At 37.7% G+C, this 19,210-nt stretch overlaps 1 protein-coding gene across 3 annotated transcripts; it reads left to right on the plus strand.

Annotated features, from left to right (window-relative positions):
• Window positions 1-60: 60 nt before the first annotated feature.
• On the plus strand, window positions 61-19,161 carry CEP57L1 (centrosomal protein 57 like 1). 3 transcript variants are annotated; one of them, XM_054722634.1, is made up of 11 exons: window positions 61-845; window positions 2,665-2,830; window positions 4,271-4,450; window positions 5,594-5,715; window positions 8,865-8,981; window positions 10,399-10,476; window positions 11,121-11,207; window positions 14,530-14,607; window positions 14,723-14,964; window positions 16,154-16,298; window positions 18,355-19,161. In XM_054722634.1, the coding sequence occupies exons 2-11, from the start codon at window positions 2,668-2,670 to the stop codon at window positions 18,571-18,573; spliced, it is 1,431 nt and encodes a 476-aa protein (XP_054578609.1). In that variant the 5' UTR covers window positions 61-845; window positions 2,665-2,667; the 3' UTR covers window positions 18,574-19,161. The 3 variants fall into 3 exon arrangements, with proteins under 3 accessions (XP_054578609.1, XP_054578610.1, XP_054578611.1); XM_054722635.1 differs by lacking the exon at window positions 11,121-11,207; XM_054722636.1 differs by lacking the exon at window positions 18,355-19,161 and having other exon boundaries at window positions 14,723-14,960; window positions 16,154-16,266.
• Window positions 19,162-19,210: the final 49 nt, after the last annotated feature.

Below are 19,210 nucleotides of genomic sequence, written 5' to 3' on the forward strand. Positions count from 1 at the left end.
AGACCCTTGGGCAGATGCCGTTTCTTTCCCGACGTCGGCGTCCTCGCCCACCGCCCGCTAATCCCGACGGACGCCCGGCCGCCCTGCAGTCCCCGAGCGCGGGGTTGCGCCGCGGAGCTGGCAGCGGCGCTGGGCCCGAGGCGCAGAGCCCGCCCCTTCGCCCAGCCCCATCGGTGGGGCTCGCCCCAGAGGGCGGGAGCGGGGAGGGGAGATGGGGTCCTCACCCCCAGTCCCTCCCCTTTCTCCGCCCGGCCCAAACCAGGAGCCCAGGAGCCGTCCCTGCCCTAGCGCCCTCTTCCCCGCCCAGGCAGACGCGACCCGCGGAGGCAAAGCCATTGGAAAAAAGCCCCGCCCTCCGCGGGCTACCTCCGGACCCTCGTCCGCGCGCTGCCGCCAACGGCTGCCCGCTGCTACGCATGCGTCATGGCGAACGGGGCGCATGCGTCTTGAACGGCACTTAGTGTGCCGCGGGGGGCGTTTTCCTGTAGCTGGACGTTTGGAGTCTGTGGACTGGGCAAGAAACAAAAGTCAGGAAGAGTTGAAGTGCTGTAACTTTCACAGACAAGGCAAGCACAGGAAAGGGAAAGATGCATTTCTGGAAGGAACTTAATCTAATGTTAAGGTTAGCCTAAAAATAGTAACGGTCTCTTTAATTACGTCAAACCTTTTATTTGAGGAGATAGGGCGTCATTACGTGGACTTCTGGGAAATGTAGTTTTGGATGCTGCTGGCGCGTTCTGTTTGCGACAGAAACTACAGCCCCCTGGAGCCGCTGCAACGTTTCCTGTGTCGGCCTGCGAGTCGACGGTTAGCGCTCACGGAGACTGACTGAGAGCATCGGCTTGGTGAGAGAACTCTAGGCAGAGCTGCCGCTTTTCCCTCCACGGGATTTTTCCTTCCTCCATTTCCTCTGAGGTTTTGGAGACGAAGCCATCTGGGGCTGTCCAGGGACTTTTTCTGCGTGAGAAAGACTAGTCCGGGTGCCCAAATCCGAGGGCGCGTGAAGGCGCAGATGCAGGAGAAAGGTGGCAATCCGGAGGGATCGCCTTAGTCCCGGCAAGAGGGACGCTCTGCACTGCTGCCTCTGCTTCCGCTCTTTTGGATTCGTGCGGAGCGGATTAGGGAACCCCTGGCAATTGCACCTTTGATCCTGCCTCGGGGTGCTTGCTCTGTGCTTTGTTTGCTCAGCCCAGTGACCTCCCAAGCAGGGCTTTGGAAGCGGGTTGTCAAATCCACGTTGTATGAGGCTAAGGGGCAAAGAATACCCAGCATTCCTTGATATGAATTTTTGCAGGATTAAAGGATACTTTGTGAAAAAACATGAAAATATTCAAATTGTTGTATAGTAAAAGGATTCAACCACTTGTTTACAAAGTACTGTTGTTTTAAATTATTCCTTTTTAAAATGTTTCTTGATTGATTGAGTTTAGGGAGTGAGAGGAACATCGCTTTGTTGTTCCACTTATTTATGCATTCATTGGTTGATTTTTGTTTGTGCCCTGAGGGATCCCACCCACAACCTGGGCCTGTGGGACAGTGGTCTCACCCTCTGAGCTCTGGGGCTAGGGCTTAAAATAACTCCCTTTAGGAAAAGTAGCGGTGAGAAAGGTCTCCCAGTGGGCTCATAACCAAATCAGATTCTAATTCTTCACATTGCAGAATAGATGTGTTTCAAAACATGGCGCCTTTTTGGGTACTGAGTGTGAAAGACACAGCCCCTACCTGTCCGAGAGAAACAAATGGTTAAACATACAGTAACAGTGCTGTATGATATAATTGGGATGGCCACAAAGGTCGCTTAGCCCAGTTTTGGAAAGTCAGGGAAAGAGGACCAAAAAACAGCATATGGTGAGGCCTGAAGTGAAAGAGAGGTGGTGTTTTCAGGAGACTGCCTGAGCCAAATCATAGACATTGTGGAAGGGGTGACTTTTTGTGTATTGATGTGCTGTACTTTGAAGCTACAGAGAGACAGGTACTATGAATTTTCCAGATAGATGCTGAAGGTGACCTATTCTTGAACAGATTTATAGTTTTAAAGAATTGGTCTAATTTGGAAAGCCTTGCTACATGCCAAGCTACTGATTAAATAATAAAATATGGCCATTTTAGATTCTTCATCTAAACTAGATAATTAGAATGCTAATGCATTAAATGGAGTTGTGTCTTATTTAAGGGTTCCATTCAGAAATTGATATATCCAAAATTACTCTCGAAAATCCCTTGGGAAGCCAGTACAGTGGAGTTCAATGGTTTAGAGAATTAAATTATATCAGTGGCTTGTTTTAAAAGCTGTGTTATCTTTTAAAATATGTATTTTCTCTTTGAACTCTAGAATCACTCTGTTTATAAAGAGGTGCTCATATGATGAGATGTATCTGAACTTATGATCAACTGAGAAACCAGAAAATTCACATCACCCCTATGCTCAATCCAGGGCCATATGCTCATTGCAAATCAGGCAGAATTGTCCATACTGATTATATAGTAAATAGTCATTTTTCTTTTACTGCTGAGCTTATATTATTATAGTTGAATTTGTGACAAGTAAGGTCAGAAGGATACAGTTTTTTATTTATGTTAAAGTTTCATTTGAACTTTTAATGTTTTTGTCATTCAAATAGGAAAGAGTGATGCTATACTATATAATTTCTTTATTCTGTACAGATAATGGATTCTGAATTAATGCATAGTATAGTAGGAAGCTATATTAAACCTCCAGAAAGAATGTTTGCTCCATCATTCACCCAGAATGATGAATTATCTCGGAATCACCGATCTGTGAACTTTGAAGTTACCTCTCCTAAAATGCTTCACAGTCCAAATAGCCAAGGTAATATTCATATAAAAATATCACTTAAAAATAGGGGAGTGGTACAAAGTATGTTATATAAAATGTTTTATTTTTATGTAAAAACAATATATTGTGTTTTTAACTAGCCTTAAACTACTAATTTTTATTCTGTTGTTAAAAGTTTCTGTAAACTTAACGCAAGTTATTTAACATTTTTTATTTTGGCTTCAGCTGTAAGATGACATACTAGTATATCACAGGTTTATTATAAAAACATCATTAGAAAATGGAAAATTCTTTGAAGACTAAAAGGTCAGATTTAGAATCCGTCTAGATGATTAGAATGCTAGTGAGGTAAATAGAGTTGTGTCTTATTTTAGGATTAAATTCAGAAGTAACATATATCCAAAATTGCCTGGAAAATTCCTGAGGAACCAGTATATTGGAGTAACTACAAAATACAAGTATTGTAATTTTAAAATATAAATTTAGAAGGATGTTAAAACTGAATTAGAAAAAGATTTATGACCCCAGACATACCTTGTGTGATTCAGATTACTTTCTAAGATGCTGATTATCATTTTGTCTTTTAATATTCTTTGATAAAGGTTGCCGTTAATAAAGGTAGCCTTATGGAGTGGAGTAAACCACAAGAAATAATATTCCAAACCAATGAGTCAGCCACAGGTACCATATAAAGAACAATACTGTAAATATAATTACTTGATCTTAATTGTAAAAAATAAATGATAATCTCTAGCAAACATCTTTCTAATTGGATATAAACTATACAAAAGATAACCTATAACATTTATTTATATTCTATTCATCTCTATTTTTATAGTTTGAAGTTATAAATGAATAGAAAGTGTAAGGTAATATTTGAATATTTTATAACTCTGAACTTATCTGAATCATGATGATATTAATATAACTGAAAAAAGTTTTAGTAGTTTATGTGTGCTACTTACAATCTTTCAAGCTTGATATCAGGTAAGCCACTAGGTTATAATTTTTTTCCAGTGGAAGAAACTGTTCTTCATATATCCTGAATATTAACACTATCTTGGACAAATGAATAATATATGTTTGTAGTTTGATTAAAACTGAACACATTAATAACTGAAAAGAACCTTTAACTTTAAACCTAAATTTTATGATAGTGGGTACTATATTTTAATTTTCTTTAGTCATACTCAGATTCATACGCCTCCTAGACTGTACATTGTCTTTAAGTCTTATGTCATTATCTTTCTCAAGCATAGAAAAATCACTAAATACAGTCAAATATATTATTTTTACAAGATATGTTAGAAAAAAATTTGTTCCTTTTTAGAATTTTTGTTATTATTTTCCATTTTTATTAGAAATACGTATTATACATTTTTCTGGCTAACAAAAATATACTGGTAACTTTTATATGATTGTAAGTGTTCAAATATTCTTATTTATAATATCAAGCAATGTTTTTTTCAACAGCTCTTATTTTAGCCTTAAAAACTCTTCAAGAAAAGATTCACCGTTTAGAGTTAGAAAGAACACAAGCTGAAGATAACCTGAACATTCTATCCAGAGAAGCAGCACAGTATAAAAAGGCCTTGGAAGATGAAACAAATGAGAGAAATCTGGTACACCAGGAACTGATAAAGCAGAAAAAAGGTAAGAAAATTCAGTAGTTCTCAGAAGCAAGGAGTTACTAAAGTTTACAATTTGAAAATAATAAGCCCAGTCTAAGCAGATTTACTCAAATATATTTATTCTTTTACATATAGTCAAACCCTGAAACCTCGTTCTCAGACATTTTGATATTTGTAGGAAATGAATATAATTTTGAACTTATTTTTATATCTGTTTTATCCTGGTTCATAAGTTTTTGAGATTAAAAGAAAAATTGTATTTAGACAAGTTGTGTTTAGAAATTAGAATATTCTCAGAATTCCAGCAAAATCCAGTTTAACCTGGACATAATTGAAATGCTTTATAGCATTAGTTAACACGTTTTTAAAATTTGAAAACAACACTAGTAAGTAAGCAATATAAAAACAATAAAAATGAATAAAAAATAAAAACTTGAATGGTTAATTAGATGAAATGGACCGATAGGTGGCCATTCTGTGGAAATTATGAAAAAGACATCTGGACACAGGTTTTAGAGATTTAGGCGTAAATTCTTTATATAATTTCATTTCAAAATGTGGCTTTTTGTAACATGACACTCACCCTCAAAAACAGGGTTCAAGTTTGTGTTTCAACTTGTGGAATGAAGAAATGGGGAGAAATATTTTTCTGAGGTAATTGGACAAAAGTGGAAGAAAGAGCTGAGGAAAGTAAGATCTTAAAGGATTAAAAAGAAATTGTTACACCTTACGAATTTAACTATGCTGTGTGTAGTCAAGGGCAGAGGAAAGGGGGAATGGTAGGATGCATGTACCTGAGTTTTTTGAAAAAGAGGAAACGTACTGATGGGAAAGAGACATTGGAGCCTCTGTTTTTCCAGTTAGTGTCATTTCCCAGGGACAGCCAGAATCTTTCTCATCTCACAAGTCACTGGCATCTTCCCCTTTCAGATGTATGCTCTCTAGGTCCTTAGTTAGAGATAATGTTAAACCAGTGATATATAATTAATGAAATATTCACAAAATGTATGTTTATAACACTGGGAGAGTCAGTACGTAGAACTAATGAAGTCTTGAACTTTTAACTCTTGGTAGAATTTGTATAATGTATTTCTTATGGTAACCAGATCTCTGGTCTATGTGGTAATCAACTAATTGACTCATAATTACTTCTTCTTTTTCATAGATATAAGTATACAATTAAGCTCAGCTCAGGCTCGCTGTACGCTCCTGGAGAAGCAACTGGAATATACAAAGAGAATGGTTCTCAATGTAGAGCGAGAGAAGAATATGATCCTAGAACAGCAGGTGAACATATTTGTATAAGGAATATAATTTAATATGGTTTTGAAGAATATTTAATGTCTCTGTGGTGACAGATGGTACTGGACTTACTGAGGTGATCATTTCACAATGTATACAAAGATGAAATCACTAAGTTGTATACTTGAAACTAATATAACATGGTATGTTAACTAGACCTCAGTAAAAAAAGTAAGATGTAAATTAAATGACACAAATTAAATACGCAAAAAAAGGTAAGTTTGCCCTCAGGAAAAAAGAATATTTAATGTTGTGGGAAATTTGTCATATTACATTATAGTCTTAAGTAAAATAGGATATAAAGCTGTATATAGGAAATTTCCACCTACAGTGATGCAGACAAGGTCATTTAGACCAACCTTCCTATAGAGGAAAATAAGAAAAACTGTACAGAATATTAAAAGGAAGACAAGAGAAAGAAAAAATACACAAAGGCATTGGAGATTTAATAAGTTGATAAAAAAATCACCCGTTCAGTATTATCTGTGTGCAGACTTTAATCCAGAGAGGTAGGCCTGATATTTCAGGTCCCTTCTGAGTTCATTTCTGATTCCAGAACAGTCCATTGAGAGGCTCAAAATGCTTTTGACAGCCATCCTTTTGGGGTTAAGGAAATTAAAGTTAGAATTCATGGCCTATCAAGAATAGGAACCCTAGTATATCCTCTGTGCTCAATCTTTGTAAGGGTGGACAGTAGAAAAAAAAACCAGATTACAGCTTTGCTCTAGGTTATCAAAGTAATTCAGAAAATCTTAATCCCTGAAATTGTATTAAAGTGATACTGAATTGCTAATATTCTCAGGTACTTCAAATTATTTCTACAAACATTACTTTGACACAGCGAGAAACTTTCAGAGATAACCAGGCAGAAGGAGATAAGACACTAAGAACAAGATATAGCATACTTAATAGACTATCTATAATACTTTCACAAACACGCTCCAGTTAGGTACTGGCTCTAACAGACACAGTCTTTAAAATACTTATGCTTGTGCCCTGGTCAGTGTGGTTCAGTTCGTTGTCCCATGCACCAAAGGGTCGTGGGTTCGATTCCCAGTCTGGGCACATACCTAAGTTGTGGATTCAATCCCTGGTCAGGCTATGTAAGGAAGGCAACTGATCAACATTTCTCTCTCTAAAATCAGTAAAAAACATATCCTCGGGTGGATTTAAAAAGAGCCACAGTAAGATACTACTTCACATCTACCAGATTAGAAATAATTTAAAAGTCTGACAATTCTGTGTGTAAATGAGGATACAACACCCAGAAGAGCAACCACTTTATCTTGTAAAGTTCAGCATACACATTCCCAACAGCCTAGAAATTTCTATCCTGGCTATAGTAGACTAGTGACTTATAATAGTTTTTAAAATGTTCTGATATATAATCTACATACAGTGGAAGGTACAGATCTTAAGTATAGAGATCATTGATTATTGATAAATGCATATACTCATGTAATCCACAGCCCTATCAAATAATAAAACATTTTCATCAGAAATTATTTCATCTCTTCACAGTTATTCTCTGTTCTCTTTTCACCTCCCAATAAGACAATTACTATTCTGACTTATTTTACCTTAGAACTTTATAAGGTAAAATCTTAGAACTTTGTATATTCTTTTGTATCTGGGTTTGTTTTTCTTTTTTAACATAAAGTTTTTGAGATTCATCCATGTTGTTTTATGTGTCAGTAGTTCATTCCTTTTTATTGTAGTGTAGAATTTCATTATATAGATATGCCACAATTTGGTTACCCATTTTCCTGTTGATAGACATTTGGCTTGCTTCCAGTTTGGGGTTATTATAAACTAGAGGCCCAGTGCATGGAATTCGTACATGGGTAGGGTCCCTAGCGGCTGCCGGCCTGCACCCTCTCACAGTTCAGGACCCCTCGGGGGATGTCTGCCTGCTGGCCGATCCCAGGGGAATCAGGCCTAAGCCAGCAGGCGGGCATCCCTCTCGCAACCTGGGATCCCTCACTCCTTACTGCCCACCTGCTCGCTGCTCCTTAGCGCTGCCACAGAGGCGGGAGAGGCTCCCACCCCTGCCGCTGCACTTGCCAGCCATGAGCCCAGCTTCTGGCTGAGCAGCACTCCCCCTGTGGGAGCTCACTGACCACTAGGGGGCAGCTCCTGCATTGAGCATCTGCCCCCTGATGGCCAGTGCGCATCATAGCGACCAGTCATTCTAGTCGTTCCGCCATAACGGTCGCTTAGGCTTTTATTATATAGATAAAGCTGCTATGACTATTCTTATACATATCTTTTCTGTGGACATATGTTTTAATTTCTCTTGGATAAATATGTAGAAGAATTGCTGAGCCACAGGGTAGGTATATGTTTAACTTTGTAAGAAACTACTAAACTGTCTTATAGAATATTTTCTATTACCCCTTGCCCTCTCACAGTTGCCTTTATTATTAACATCTTGCATTGTAATAAATACCATTACAAAACAGTACATAGATATGCATATATATGTATAACTTTACTTTTCTCTGTGTTCTTTGTGTGCTTTATTCCTCTGATAGCTGCTTTTCTTCCTTACAGAGAAAGGGTAATTCAGTGAGTAGATTTGGTCACCCTGTGTGCAACACTATTTAATACAGGTTTCACTGGTGATGTTTTTCTTAGTTGAAATGTTATATAAAGATGCATAGAAGTGTTTGTCCCATTAGTGCTAATATAGCACATCTGTTTTTGCACATTTTATTTCTCCTTTAACAATATTTGATTTTCTTGGCCTTTGCTAGTAAGTACCTAAAAGTAGGTGCATGTATGTACATTTCTGTGTTTGTGTTGCTGTTGTTGGTTTGTTTATTTAGAGAGAAAGAAAGAGAGAGAGAAATGTGAGAAAGAAACATTGATTGGTTGCCTCCCATATGCACCTCAACTGAGAATCGAACCCACCACCTTTCGGTGTACAGGACAACACTCCAACCAACTGAGCCACACTGGCCAGGGCTGTACATGTTTCTTATGACAGATTTATATTGCACCTAAACTCGGTGCATGTAAATGCATGTTTCTAATGACATATTTATATTGTGCTTTGAATTCTGAGAAATTGTATTATTCTTGAGCCATTGGCATCACTTGCCAAATTCAGGTTTTGTTTTTATCCTTTCCAGACCCAGCTTCAAAGGGAAAAAGAACAAGATCAAATGAAGCTGCAAGCAAAACTTGACAAGCTTGATCTCTTAGAAAAAGAATGTTTTAAACTTACAACAACTCAGAAAACTGCTGAGGTAAGCTTCCACTTATTTCTTTGAAGTAGTGGTGCCAGGAATAAATCTTTAGTATTAGGCATAATTGGCTCTGTATGTGAATATGCAGTAAATCTTAGATTTATAAAACTTTGTTAACAACTTTTAGTAATCCAAACATGAATTCCTGCCCATAGAGATGAAAAATTAATATATTCTGTCACAGCATGAATGAGCTTGCCTGTTGATGTAAAATTGTAATTTTGGCTTCTTTTGAGATGACAGAACATTTTCATTTCAGATAACTTACCTAAAAAATATTGAGAAGATTGTCTTTCACCAGTTAATTAAGTTAAGCCTATCCTACGTCCCATCCTGAAATGCCCTCTTCGTTTTCCACCAAAATCCTATTTATTCCATAGGACTTTCTTCAGGTCCTGCTTCCTCTATGAAGCTTTCCTTGAGTTCTCCTACATTCAGGAAACTCTTTCTTTGCAATGGTATTGTCCTCCTATTGTGAACCACACCAAGGATATAAGATGAAATTACTTATGTGCCTAAGTATATATACATGGTCTGGGTCAAATCATATTCATTGCTTTGTTGTTTGTTTCATGTGTTACTTTTGATTTCCTTGATATAATATAAGCTATTAAGTAAAAAGGACTATATAATAAAGCAGTGATATGCAAATTGACCCTCATACCCTCACACAAGATGGCCGCCCCCACGTTGTCACAAGATGGCTGCCCTCACGTTGTCACAAGATGGCTGGCAGGGGAGGGCAGTTGGCGATCGGGCTGGCAAGGGGAGCAGTTAGGTGTCAATCATGCCGGCAGGGGAGCGGTTAGGCATCAATCAAACCTGCAGGGGTGTGGTTAGGGGCAGGCAGCCAGGCGAGTGGTTAGGAGCCAGCAGTCCCAGATTGTGAGAGGGATGTCCCAGATTGGAGAGGGTGTAGGCTGAGCTCAGGGACCCTCCCCCCCCCCCCCCCAGTGCACAAATTTCGTGTACCGGGCCTCTAGTATCTTATATTTCTAATCTTATATTTCTAATGTCTTCCTATCCCTTCCCTCCTCCTCAAACTGTGCCCTTACTGTATGCACATGATGGACATTTATTGTGATTTGTCTGTGTTTTGAATGAAACATTGAGACCCAAGAATATAATTGTTTGATCTTCTAGACCTTTAATATCCCTCAAAGTTTCATCATTATGGTTTTGTTCCTGGAAGTTAATAATGCCTATGCATGTACATTCTTTGCTTTTCCTTTGTTCTTATGTGTAATAGGTCAAGGAGCATAAGAAGAAAGCCAAGAAAAATCTTACCATCTTTTGCCGTTACTTTTTTCTTAACTTTCTGCTCTAATTTGCCAAATTATTAAGAATCAAGACCCCCAAGGACTATTTGGAAAAGGAACAAAGGGTAGTTGGCTCTAGTTATTTTATTCTTTTGCAGGACAAGATTAAACATTTAGAGGAAAAACTTAAGGAAGAAGAGCACCAGCGTAAGCTATTTCAAGACAAAGCTTCTGAGGTAAATAGAGCACTATATCATGTATCACAATTATACTTTCTTTTGTTGTTGTTAATCCTCACCCGAGGATAACTTTTCCATTACTTTTTAGAGAGAGTGGAGGAGGGGAGGAGAGAGAGTCGATGAGAGAGAGACACATCAATTGGTTGCTTCCTGCTTGGTACATGCCCTTGACTGGAAATCAAATCTGGGACCCATTGTTATGTGGGCCAACGCTCTAACTGCTGATCCTTTATTTTCTTAACTGGAGCCTAAATTCTAGACTCTAATTTCTGCTTCCTAGCTTTTTAGTTTTGTCTGTTTAATGAAATTCTCAATAAGCCAATACATTCATATACTGGGATGCATTACAAGAGGTCTTTTGGTGTTTTGGAATTTTGACAAATAAATATATGTATATATCAACTCCTGGTCATAGATTGTTTTCCATTTGGTTGATATCTCAAATAATTCATTCTCTTATAAACAGAAAATGATTGCAATTACCAATAGATTTAATGACTTTCATGCACACAAAAACAGTATTTGGGGGTTTCTTTTTTTTTTCAAAAAGCATTTTTATCTTTATAAACTGAACCTGATCTTTCATTGTAAAGAAGCTTGTTAAAAATCAATTCTATAAAGTTTTGTCTTTAATACTGTAGCTTCAAACTGGACTTGAAATCAATAGAATTTTAATGTCTTCAGTATCAAACCCAAAACTATCTAAGGAAAAGAAGAAATCTTCAAAGGTATGCAAACGTTTTATTTTATTTGCTAATACTTATTTATTCACTCTTTTCATATTTATATTTATTCATTTCCAAAAGAAGTTTTTGAAGAGATTTATAATAAAAGACATGCAATACTGCAATGAAATGGAGATAAAAATATGAATCTAGTGATGATGGTTTGAGGTAAAAGGATAGAAATTCCATAAAACCTCCACAGCAGTTGAGCACAAAACCTAGCTGTGTTTGCTTGACAATAAAAGCAAAAAGGAGTAAATGATGGGCAGTATTATCTGCCTTTGTGCAACAGCAATAAGCATTCCAGTGTCTCTAGAAAGGCAGACATTTTCCTAGTACTAAATTCTTAGAGAAATTACTTTGTGATACTCTATAAAACAGGCCAACAACACTCAGATCCCACTCTGAGCACAATAAAAAGAGAAGGCCATATAATATTAAATTATAGATCTATGAAGTAATTTCTCTAGGGAATCAATTTATTTATTTTCTTTTTACCCTAAAAATAGAATTGGAAAGTTAGTACTTTATAGATGAGTTGATGTTTCGGATAAATGGTATTAAACCTTCTTAATTATCTGTAATGGTAAGAAATTTTCAATTCCTTTTAATCTTGCGATTCTGAAATTACAGTTTTGATGACCATTATCACTATTTATTCAATATGCGTGTGATTACTTATTGTTTCCGTGTGCCGTTTGCTGTGGAAGCAGAGACGCTTTTTGAGAATTCCGGCCACTGCCATAGGCTCACCCTGTGGATACAGTAATGTAGAGAACATTGTCCTTACGTGCGCTACTCTTTTATTGCATAAATACGAATTACTATTCAATAGTCTGGCTGTATTTTTCATAATTTTTTTCTTTCAGAGAATTTGCAGACTGCAATAATTTAAAGCATTTTCCCAATGAAACTTTTTCTTCTTATTTCCTTTCTTAAATATTTATTCTGTATCTTGTTTGCACAGTGAGATTAGAAGCTGCAAAACCAAATAGAAAATTGCTATAAGTAATTTGCCAGTGGAGAAAAAATATGAATTTTTTTTATATTTATGTTTTATGGCATCCTTTGATGAGTTAGTGGAAATTTTTTTTAATTTTTCTATTCATTGTAAAAATGATGAAGGTAGAGGGAGAAGTAAGGTAAAAGAAATGAAGGAGAGAAAAGGTAGCTTCTACTAGTGAAAGAGCCCAGGCTGGCCTATCGAGGGCCAGTGGGTCCCCTACCTGGGAATCATGCAGTCAGGCACTCAAATGAGGAAAAAGTAGCCCCTGCTTCAAAGCCAAACCCTTCAGCTTCTGCCAGTCTCCAGCTCTAACTTCCCTGGGGCGGGGAGGGGGGGGAAGGGCGCGGAGGGTGTGTGTCTCACTTCAGGTTCAGTTTGGTTACATCCAGCTAGCCCCTCAACAGAAGCAAGTTTAGCTGCCCTGGGCTCAGGGGGACAGATCAAAAGAGTTTCCCATTGGGAATGACGCCCACCTAGCCCACAGGAGGGGGCTGAGCACTTGGTCCTGGTCCCAGACTGTAGCCTCTGAGGGTCTCACACTTTGAATGCTCCCACTCTGAGCCACTTTCCCTTCCCCCCACTGCGCTCATTGCCAGTATCTGGGACTTGGCTGGGCTGATCCAAACTGTCTCCTGTTGGGGGTGGTGCCTGCAAGTCTGTAGGAGATGGTGGGCACTTCTCCTTCCCAAGGTAGTGGTGGCTAAACTCACAGGAAGCTTGGATTTGCCTCCTCCCAATGTAGCCACACAGCCCAGCACTTGCCCATCTGGCTCCGGAACAGAAGCCTCCCCAGGAGACACAGTCGAAAATCCCAGCTCTGTGTGGCTCCCTCCCCTCACCCCCAACCCAGCAGGACTGGGCAGGCCCAACAGCTCAACAGGTCGGGGGAGGGGTGCCGGCTGTGTGATGGAGGCGGGGAGACAGTCCTTTTCCCAAGTCATACAGTTTACTCCGGGTCTCCACCACAAAATGCAGGGTCCCTTAAAGTCACACTGGTGTAGCCAGCGGATTCCTCAGCAGGACCCAAGTATGGCAGCTTGGCCTCACCAGCCTTCGTCCCTTAGTCTGGAGTGACTCCCCAGGCTGGTGCTCTAACTTTAGGAGTGCTCTATCCCTAGGTGTGGTCAGTATCCCAGGCTGGCTGAATCCCACTGATTCCCACCACCAGATGCTGGCAAGCTCCTCTTCCCATCTCTGTTGCCCTGGGTTGAGACCCCAGGGTTCTAGGGGGAGGGAATTCTGTAGCTCTGTTATTCCTCAGGCTCCTCATTGGCCACTGCACCTGTGTGAGAAGGCTATCCCTTTCCACGTTTTCACCCTTCTTACCAGTCTCTCTGTGGCTCTGTACTTCATGGTTATATTTCAGATCAGCTAGCCTTCAGTTGGTTTTTCAGGTTGATTGTGCTGTAATTTAGTTGTAAATCAGTTTGGGGCTGGGAGCAGTGGGCACAGCTTCCAAGGTTCTCTGCAGCCATCTTGGAATCTCTATATACTAGAGGCCCGATGCACAAAATTCGTGCAAGATAGGCCTTGCTTCCCTCGGCTGCCGGCACCAGCTACTCTCTAGCAGCCAGGACCTGGGCTTCCCTCACAGCACCTGCTTCGTCCGGAAGGACGTCTGGAAGGACGTCCAGTCTAATTAGCATATTACACTTTTATTATTATAGATTATACTTTACTATGCCAGCTATTACCATTGTGAGACACTGGTTAAAGATAGAGAGGACCTCCCAGTAAAATGTAAAAACAAAGCAAACAAAAAAAAAGACACTTATGGTAAGGATATGGAACAATCACAAGTTGGCTAAAACATAGATTGGTCTAATCACTTTGGACATTAACTTATAAAGTTAAGAATGCACAACTCTATGGCCCAGCATCTAAGAGAAATTCCTAATTTATATACACCAGAAGGCAGATACAAAATGTCCATAACAGTGTTGTTTCTAATAACAAAAAGAAACAATCCAAATGATTATTGAAAGGAGGAAGAATAAATAAAGCTTTTATAGCCATAAAAAGCAGTGAACCACAGATATATATATATATCAGTTGAATGAACCTCATAAACTTAATGTTGAGTAGAAAAAGCAAGTTGCTGAAGAACAGAAACAAAATAAGTCCGTTTATATAAAGTTCAGTTATCTAATCCTGCATCTTTTCTTGTGTTTATTTGCCATCTGTATGTCCTCTTCAGTGAAATCTCAGTTTTTTGTCTATTTTCTCATCAGATTGTTTACTCTTGAGTTTTGAGATTTATTCATGTCATAAATGTCTTTTAAAACATTTTTGTTTACTTTTTCCCTTCCTAATATTTAGAAAACTAAATGTTTAAAAAGAGGACCACCTCAGCAAATGTATTCAAAGTTTGGATCAATGCCTATGGTGGCTGAAAAGGTGAGAGGGAAAAAATGAAGATGCTTTTTCAGAAAAACTCCTGCTTTGTTATAAGTTCTATTTAAATGCCATCAGTCACTTGAAATTATTCTCAGCTATTTCTTTTCCCCCAAAGCCTGCCAGGTCATGCCATTCTGTAAATGCAAGTGTGCAAAACCTCCTGCAGATGGTGCAACATTATGGGCCACAGATTCTTCAGAAACCTGAAGTTGCTGAGCCTAGATGTCTCTACAAGCCTACTAGAACAGCTTCCCAGTGTAAAGTGGTACCTCCTGACTCTGAAAAATCTGTTTCCATTTGTGACAATTTGTCTGAACTTTTGATGGCGATGCAGGAAGAGCTGGACCAAATGGGTGTGTAAGTATTTTTATTTTTTATCAGAAGAAATAGCAAGATATTTAGGTATTATTTTCCTTCTTAGTCTTAAGAGCAGTGCCACTTACAAATTTTTAATGGCCTTACTTAGTCATTTGGACTTATTTTGATCTGTAGATTTCTTGTCACTGATTTTTCATTGTATTTATTGATACTACTGGATTTAAATTTTCAACTGTGTATAATTACTATTAATCTAATCTAAGGAGTCTCTGTAGTCCCAAGATCTCAACTTACAGCGCAATATTACTGTCATTCTAACAAATGAGTTCTGGTGATCTTAAATTATAACTCACAAAGGCTTTTAAAAGAAAGATTATTTTTGTCTTTTTTATAATCTTTTAGTTATATGAATGATTTCATTAGACAAGTAGGAATGTAGTCTCTTGTTTTAAACTCTGGCTGGTCTGCATTACAAGTTGAAGTATCCATAGCAAACAAAATTTTGTATGGGATACATATTTTTAGCCCCAAGTTTAAATATATATTTAACAAAATTCCAGAAAATAAATGATTTGGCTAGCCAGCTAATTGAACTAAGACTGATGTAGAAGAGGTAACTAGTTCCTTTGGCAGTATTTCTTTGAGTAGGCTATCTAAGGAATTCTCTGGCAAATACTTGTATAGCTGGAATTCTTCCAAAGATCCTATGTCAATGGTCGGCAAACTCATTAGTCAACAGAGCCAAATATCAACAGTACAACGATTGAAATTTCTTTTGAGAGCCAAATTTTTTAAACTTAAACTTCTTTTAATGCCACTTCTTCAAAATAGACTCGCCCAGGCCATGGTATTTTGTGGAAGAGCCACACTCAAGGGGCCAAAGAGCCGCATGTGGCTCGCAAGCCACAGTTTGCCAACCACGGTCCTATGTTAATAATTCCAAAGTTGGAACTAAAAAGAATACTTTAATGCCTCTATCTAAGGACATCAGCATATTTTGCTACATTTAGCTATAAACATCAAGAATTTGGACTTTTTTTAAGCTTCTTTAAGATCCTGAGTCCTAAGATATTTCTATATATATATCTAGTCTCAAATCATAAGAACCTATTTATATTTATCATACATTTAATTAGATAGCCCTAATTATAGGAACAGATTGTCTTTGAAGATTAATATTTAACTCTGTCTAAAATTTATGTGTCTAATATTTGCTTTTCTTTTATAGAGAACACCAAGAGCTACTGAATCAAATGAAGGAAACTGAAAGCCATGCAGTCTGTGAAGACATAGAATGTGAACTAGAGCATTTAGTCAAGAAAATGGAAATTAAACGAGAACAGATTTCCAAACTGATGAAGCATCAAGACAGTGTAAGAAAGTTTTAGTAAAAGATTTTAATAAAACGATAATATACCTGGATTCAGTGTATATCTCTGTTTGACCTTCCAAATTTGAGGTCTGTATGTATGACTTAGTGAAAAGATGATAAACAGGAGTCACTTGTGCCTATTATTAGAGCCATCTGTTCCATCAGAATAACATGGCCTCCTACAGAACTCTCCAAGATAAGATAATGAAAAGGGAGGAAGAAAATTTAGTTATGTATTCAGAAATGTCTTTGGGAAAATAGTGAGGTATGCTGAATTTGCTTTATAACCTTTCCAGTTACCCTTTTAGCATTTCCCCCCTATTCCTCCCTTCTCTGATTCCTTAATGAAGCCCCTTATGTTGACAGGTCTCTAATTCAGTACCATATATGTACCTGGCTCCTTAAGCAGTACCCAATCCTATAACCACTATTTCCACTTTCCCAGAAAAAAACTGTGCTTTGCTGCATTCCCTGCAGCTCTGTGCTGTAGTGAGGTGGTGAGGGAGACTCTATCCTGGCATGGGAATTCTTAATAACTAAGAGTGGCATAATAATTTTAATATTTTAACAGAGCAATCATGGATCATTATTATATCCCAAAATAATAACTTTATAAGTGGGAATATTAGCATTACTACACTTCTGGAGCAGAAGGCAGAGGGAGTCTTTCTAGGAACTCTCAAGTCACATAGTCATCAGCCTGTGTAATAACATTAATATAAGTTGGTGATATATTAACCTCACAATTAAGCCTCCCCCACTTTATGGGACAGTAATAAAGGGTACAGGATTTTACTGCCTTTATTCTTCTGTGGCCAACAAAGAAAGAGGGCCCAGCCGGCATGGCTCAGTGGTTGAGCGTTGACCTCTGAACCAGGAGGTCATGATTCGATTCCCAGTCAGGGCACATGCCCTGGTTGCGGACTCCTCAGTGGAGTGTGCAGGAGGTAGCCGATGAATGATTCTTTCTCATCATTGATGTTTCATCTCTCTCTCCCTTTCCTCTCTCCCTTCCTTTCCAAAATCAATAAAAATATATTTAAAAAAGAAAGAAAAAGGTAAATGAATGTTTTGAAGCAAGTTTTCATTTTATTGGCTTTTAAGGCTATAGTAAGTAAAAAAATGTTGTATGATTGTGCTAGGATGAAGATTATATGACATACTTCCTTAGGAGAAACTTGAAGGGAATAGAAAAGTAGTCATTTTTTAAAATTTAGGCAGTGTGAACATAAATTATATTGTGAAAATATTTATATTCCATAATAGCTGTAGCAGCATACATTTTCAAGTATTTTACCATGATAAATTTAATGTCTATGATTAAAATGGCCTTAGACAAATAGAACATCAGGTATTTTGCCTGTGTTAGGATCAGCTCTACAAATTAGACTTATGCATTAGTAAATAGACTAAGTAATTGACTAGACTTGGAAGAAATGGATTTGGCTAGTTGTTAGGTTTGGAGTTTTTTAAATTCTGTCTGTCCAACCATAACTAGATACTCCTAATGAGATAAGGTTATTCCCTTGACTTTTTTGTTGCTGTTGTTACTGGCATTCAGTAGTACTTTAAATTCAGGAATACTTTTAAGTAATATATATATTTTGATTCTATAAACTTGATGTTCATTCCTAGCACCCAGTCTTTACTGTTAATATCGCCTGAAAGGTTCTTCTCTCTCCTCTCTTTTTTATAGTTTTTACCCATTTCATATCCTCCATAAACCTTTCTCCAGCCCACATTGATCTTGTCCTGCGTTGGCCTTCTCTGATACACAGTTTTTGTCCTATTCCAAGTTATCCCAGCTTGAATTATTCTCTAGCTGTCGTGTTTATAGTTTTCTTTCACTAATAAGAGCAGTAAGTGTCTTGAGAACAAGGAGCTCTACTTTATTTCTACCTGACTAGCACAGTAATAGGCATCTAATAGGTAGTCAATAAATAAGACCTTAATGAGCTTTTTAATTTTATGTAATCTTTAGCCATCAATCCAGTCCATCTATTATAGGATATATCTTTAATGTTTTGTATTAAAATGGTAGATCTTTTTCTCTCCAGGTTCGTAAACTGCAGCAAAAAGTTCAAAACTCAAAGATGAGTGAAGCTTCATGTATTCAACGAGAAGACAGCAACCCTAAAGGATTAAAGAACATAAAATATAGCCCCAGAAAATGTCTGCTAAATCACTCTCTTCAGAAGAACAGCAACTTTCATCCAACGCAAGTCCATAATCTTCAAATGAAATTAAGAAGAGATGATATCATGTGGGAACAGTAACACTATAGCAAAACTGTCACCTTAAATGAACTGTCAATGAGATCTTATATTGTTAAAATGGTTTTAACTTAATATATCTTTATGAAATTTTGAATTATGTTTCTAGCCTCTATAAAGTGTCAAGTTGTAGTATCTTTTAATTAATGCCTAATGATCTAAGAGTCCCAAATAATAAATGATATGCTGTTTTGTTTTTCTTATTGACTGAAATACTAATCTCACCATATTTTAGAAACATTGTTCACTTTCAGATATCTTAAGCTAAATCTGAGAAATTATACTAGATTGATGATATTTAAAATTGAGCTTCAATTTGAAATACTATTTCAAGTACCATCCCACTTTTTCATTTAGGCCTGTAACCCTAAGAACCAATATAAAATTAATAGAGTATAGAAAGGTTTTGTAACTTTCCTCCCTATCTTGTTTTAGAGCTGTGACATATTTTTCTTTTTTGGAATGGAAAAGCTTTGTGAAGAAGCCTTTAGCCCAAGTTTCTATGACAATTACCAATAAGAACCCATAGTTACTCCAATTTTAGATGACAACCCAACTGCAAAAGCTTTCCTCAACTATTCCCATTCTCCTTTACAATAACTATAGCTTTTGGCGACTTTTAGTTTTTGCATTATATATA

Source organism: Eptesicus fuscus, chromosome 10 (assembly GCF_027574615.1).
Source record: "Eptesicus fuscus isolate TK198812 chromosome 10, DD_ASM_mEF_20220401, whole genome shotgun sequence".
In the NCBI taxonomy this organism is placed as follows: Eukaryota; Metazoa; Chordata; class Mammalia; order Chiroptera; family Vespertilionidae; genus Eptesicus; species Eptesicus fuscus.

Excerpts from the sequence above, each read along its gene's own strand:
- CEP57L1 (XM_054722634.1), top strand. The coding sequence starts at position 2,668 with ATGGATTCTGAATTAATGCATAGTATAGTAGGAAGCTATATTAAACCT. Across the intron at positions 11,208-14,529 it reads AAAAGAAGAAATCTTCAAAG|AAAACTAAATGTTTAAAAAG; the intron begins GTATGCAAACGT and ends CCTAATATTTAG. Across the intron at positions 14,608-14,722 it reads TGCCTATGGTGGCTGAAAAG|CCTGCCAGGTCATGCCATTC; the intron begins GTGAGAGGGAAA and ends TTTCCCCCAAAG.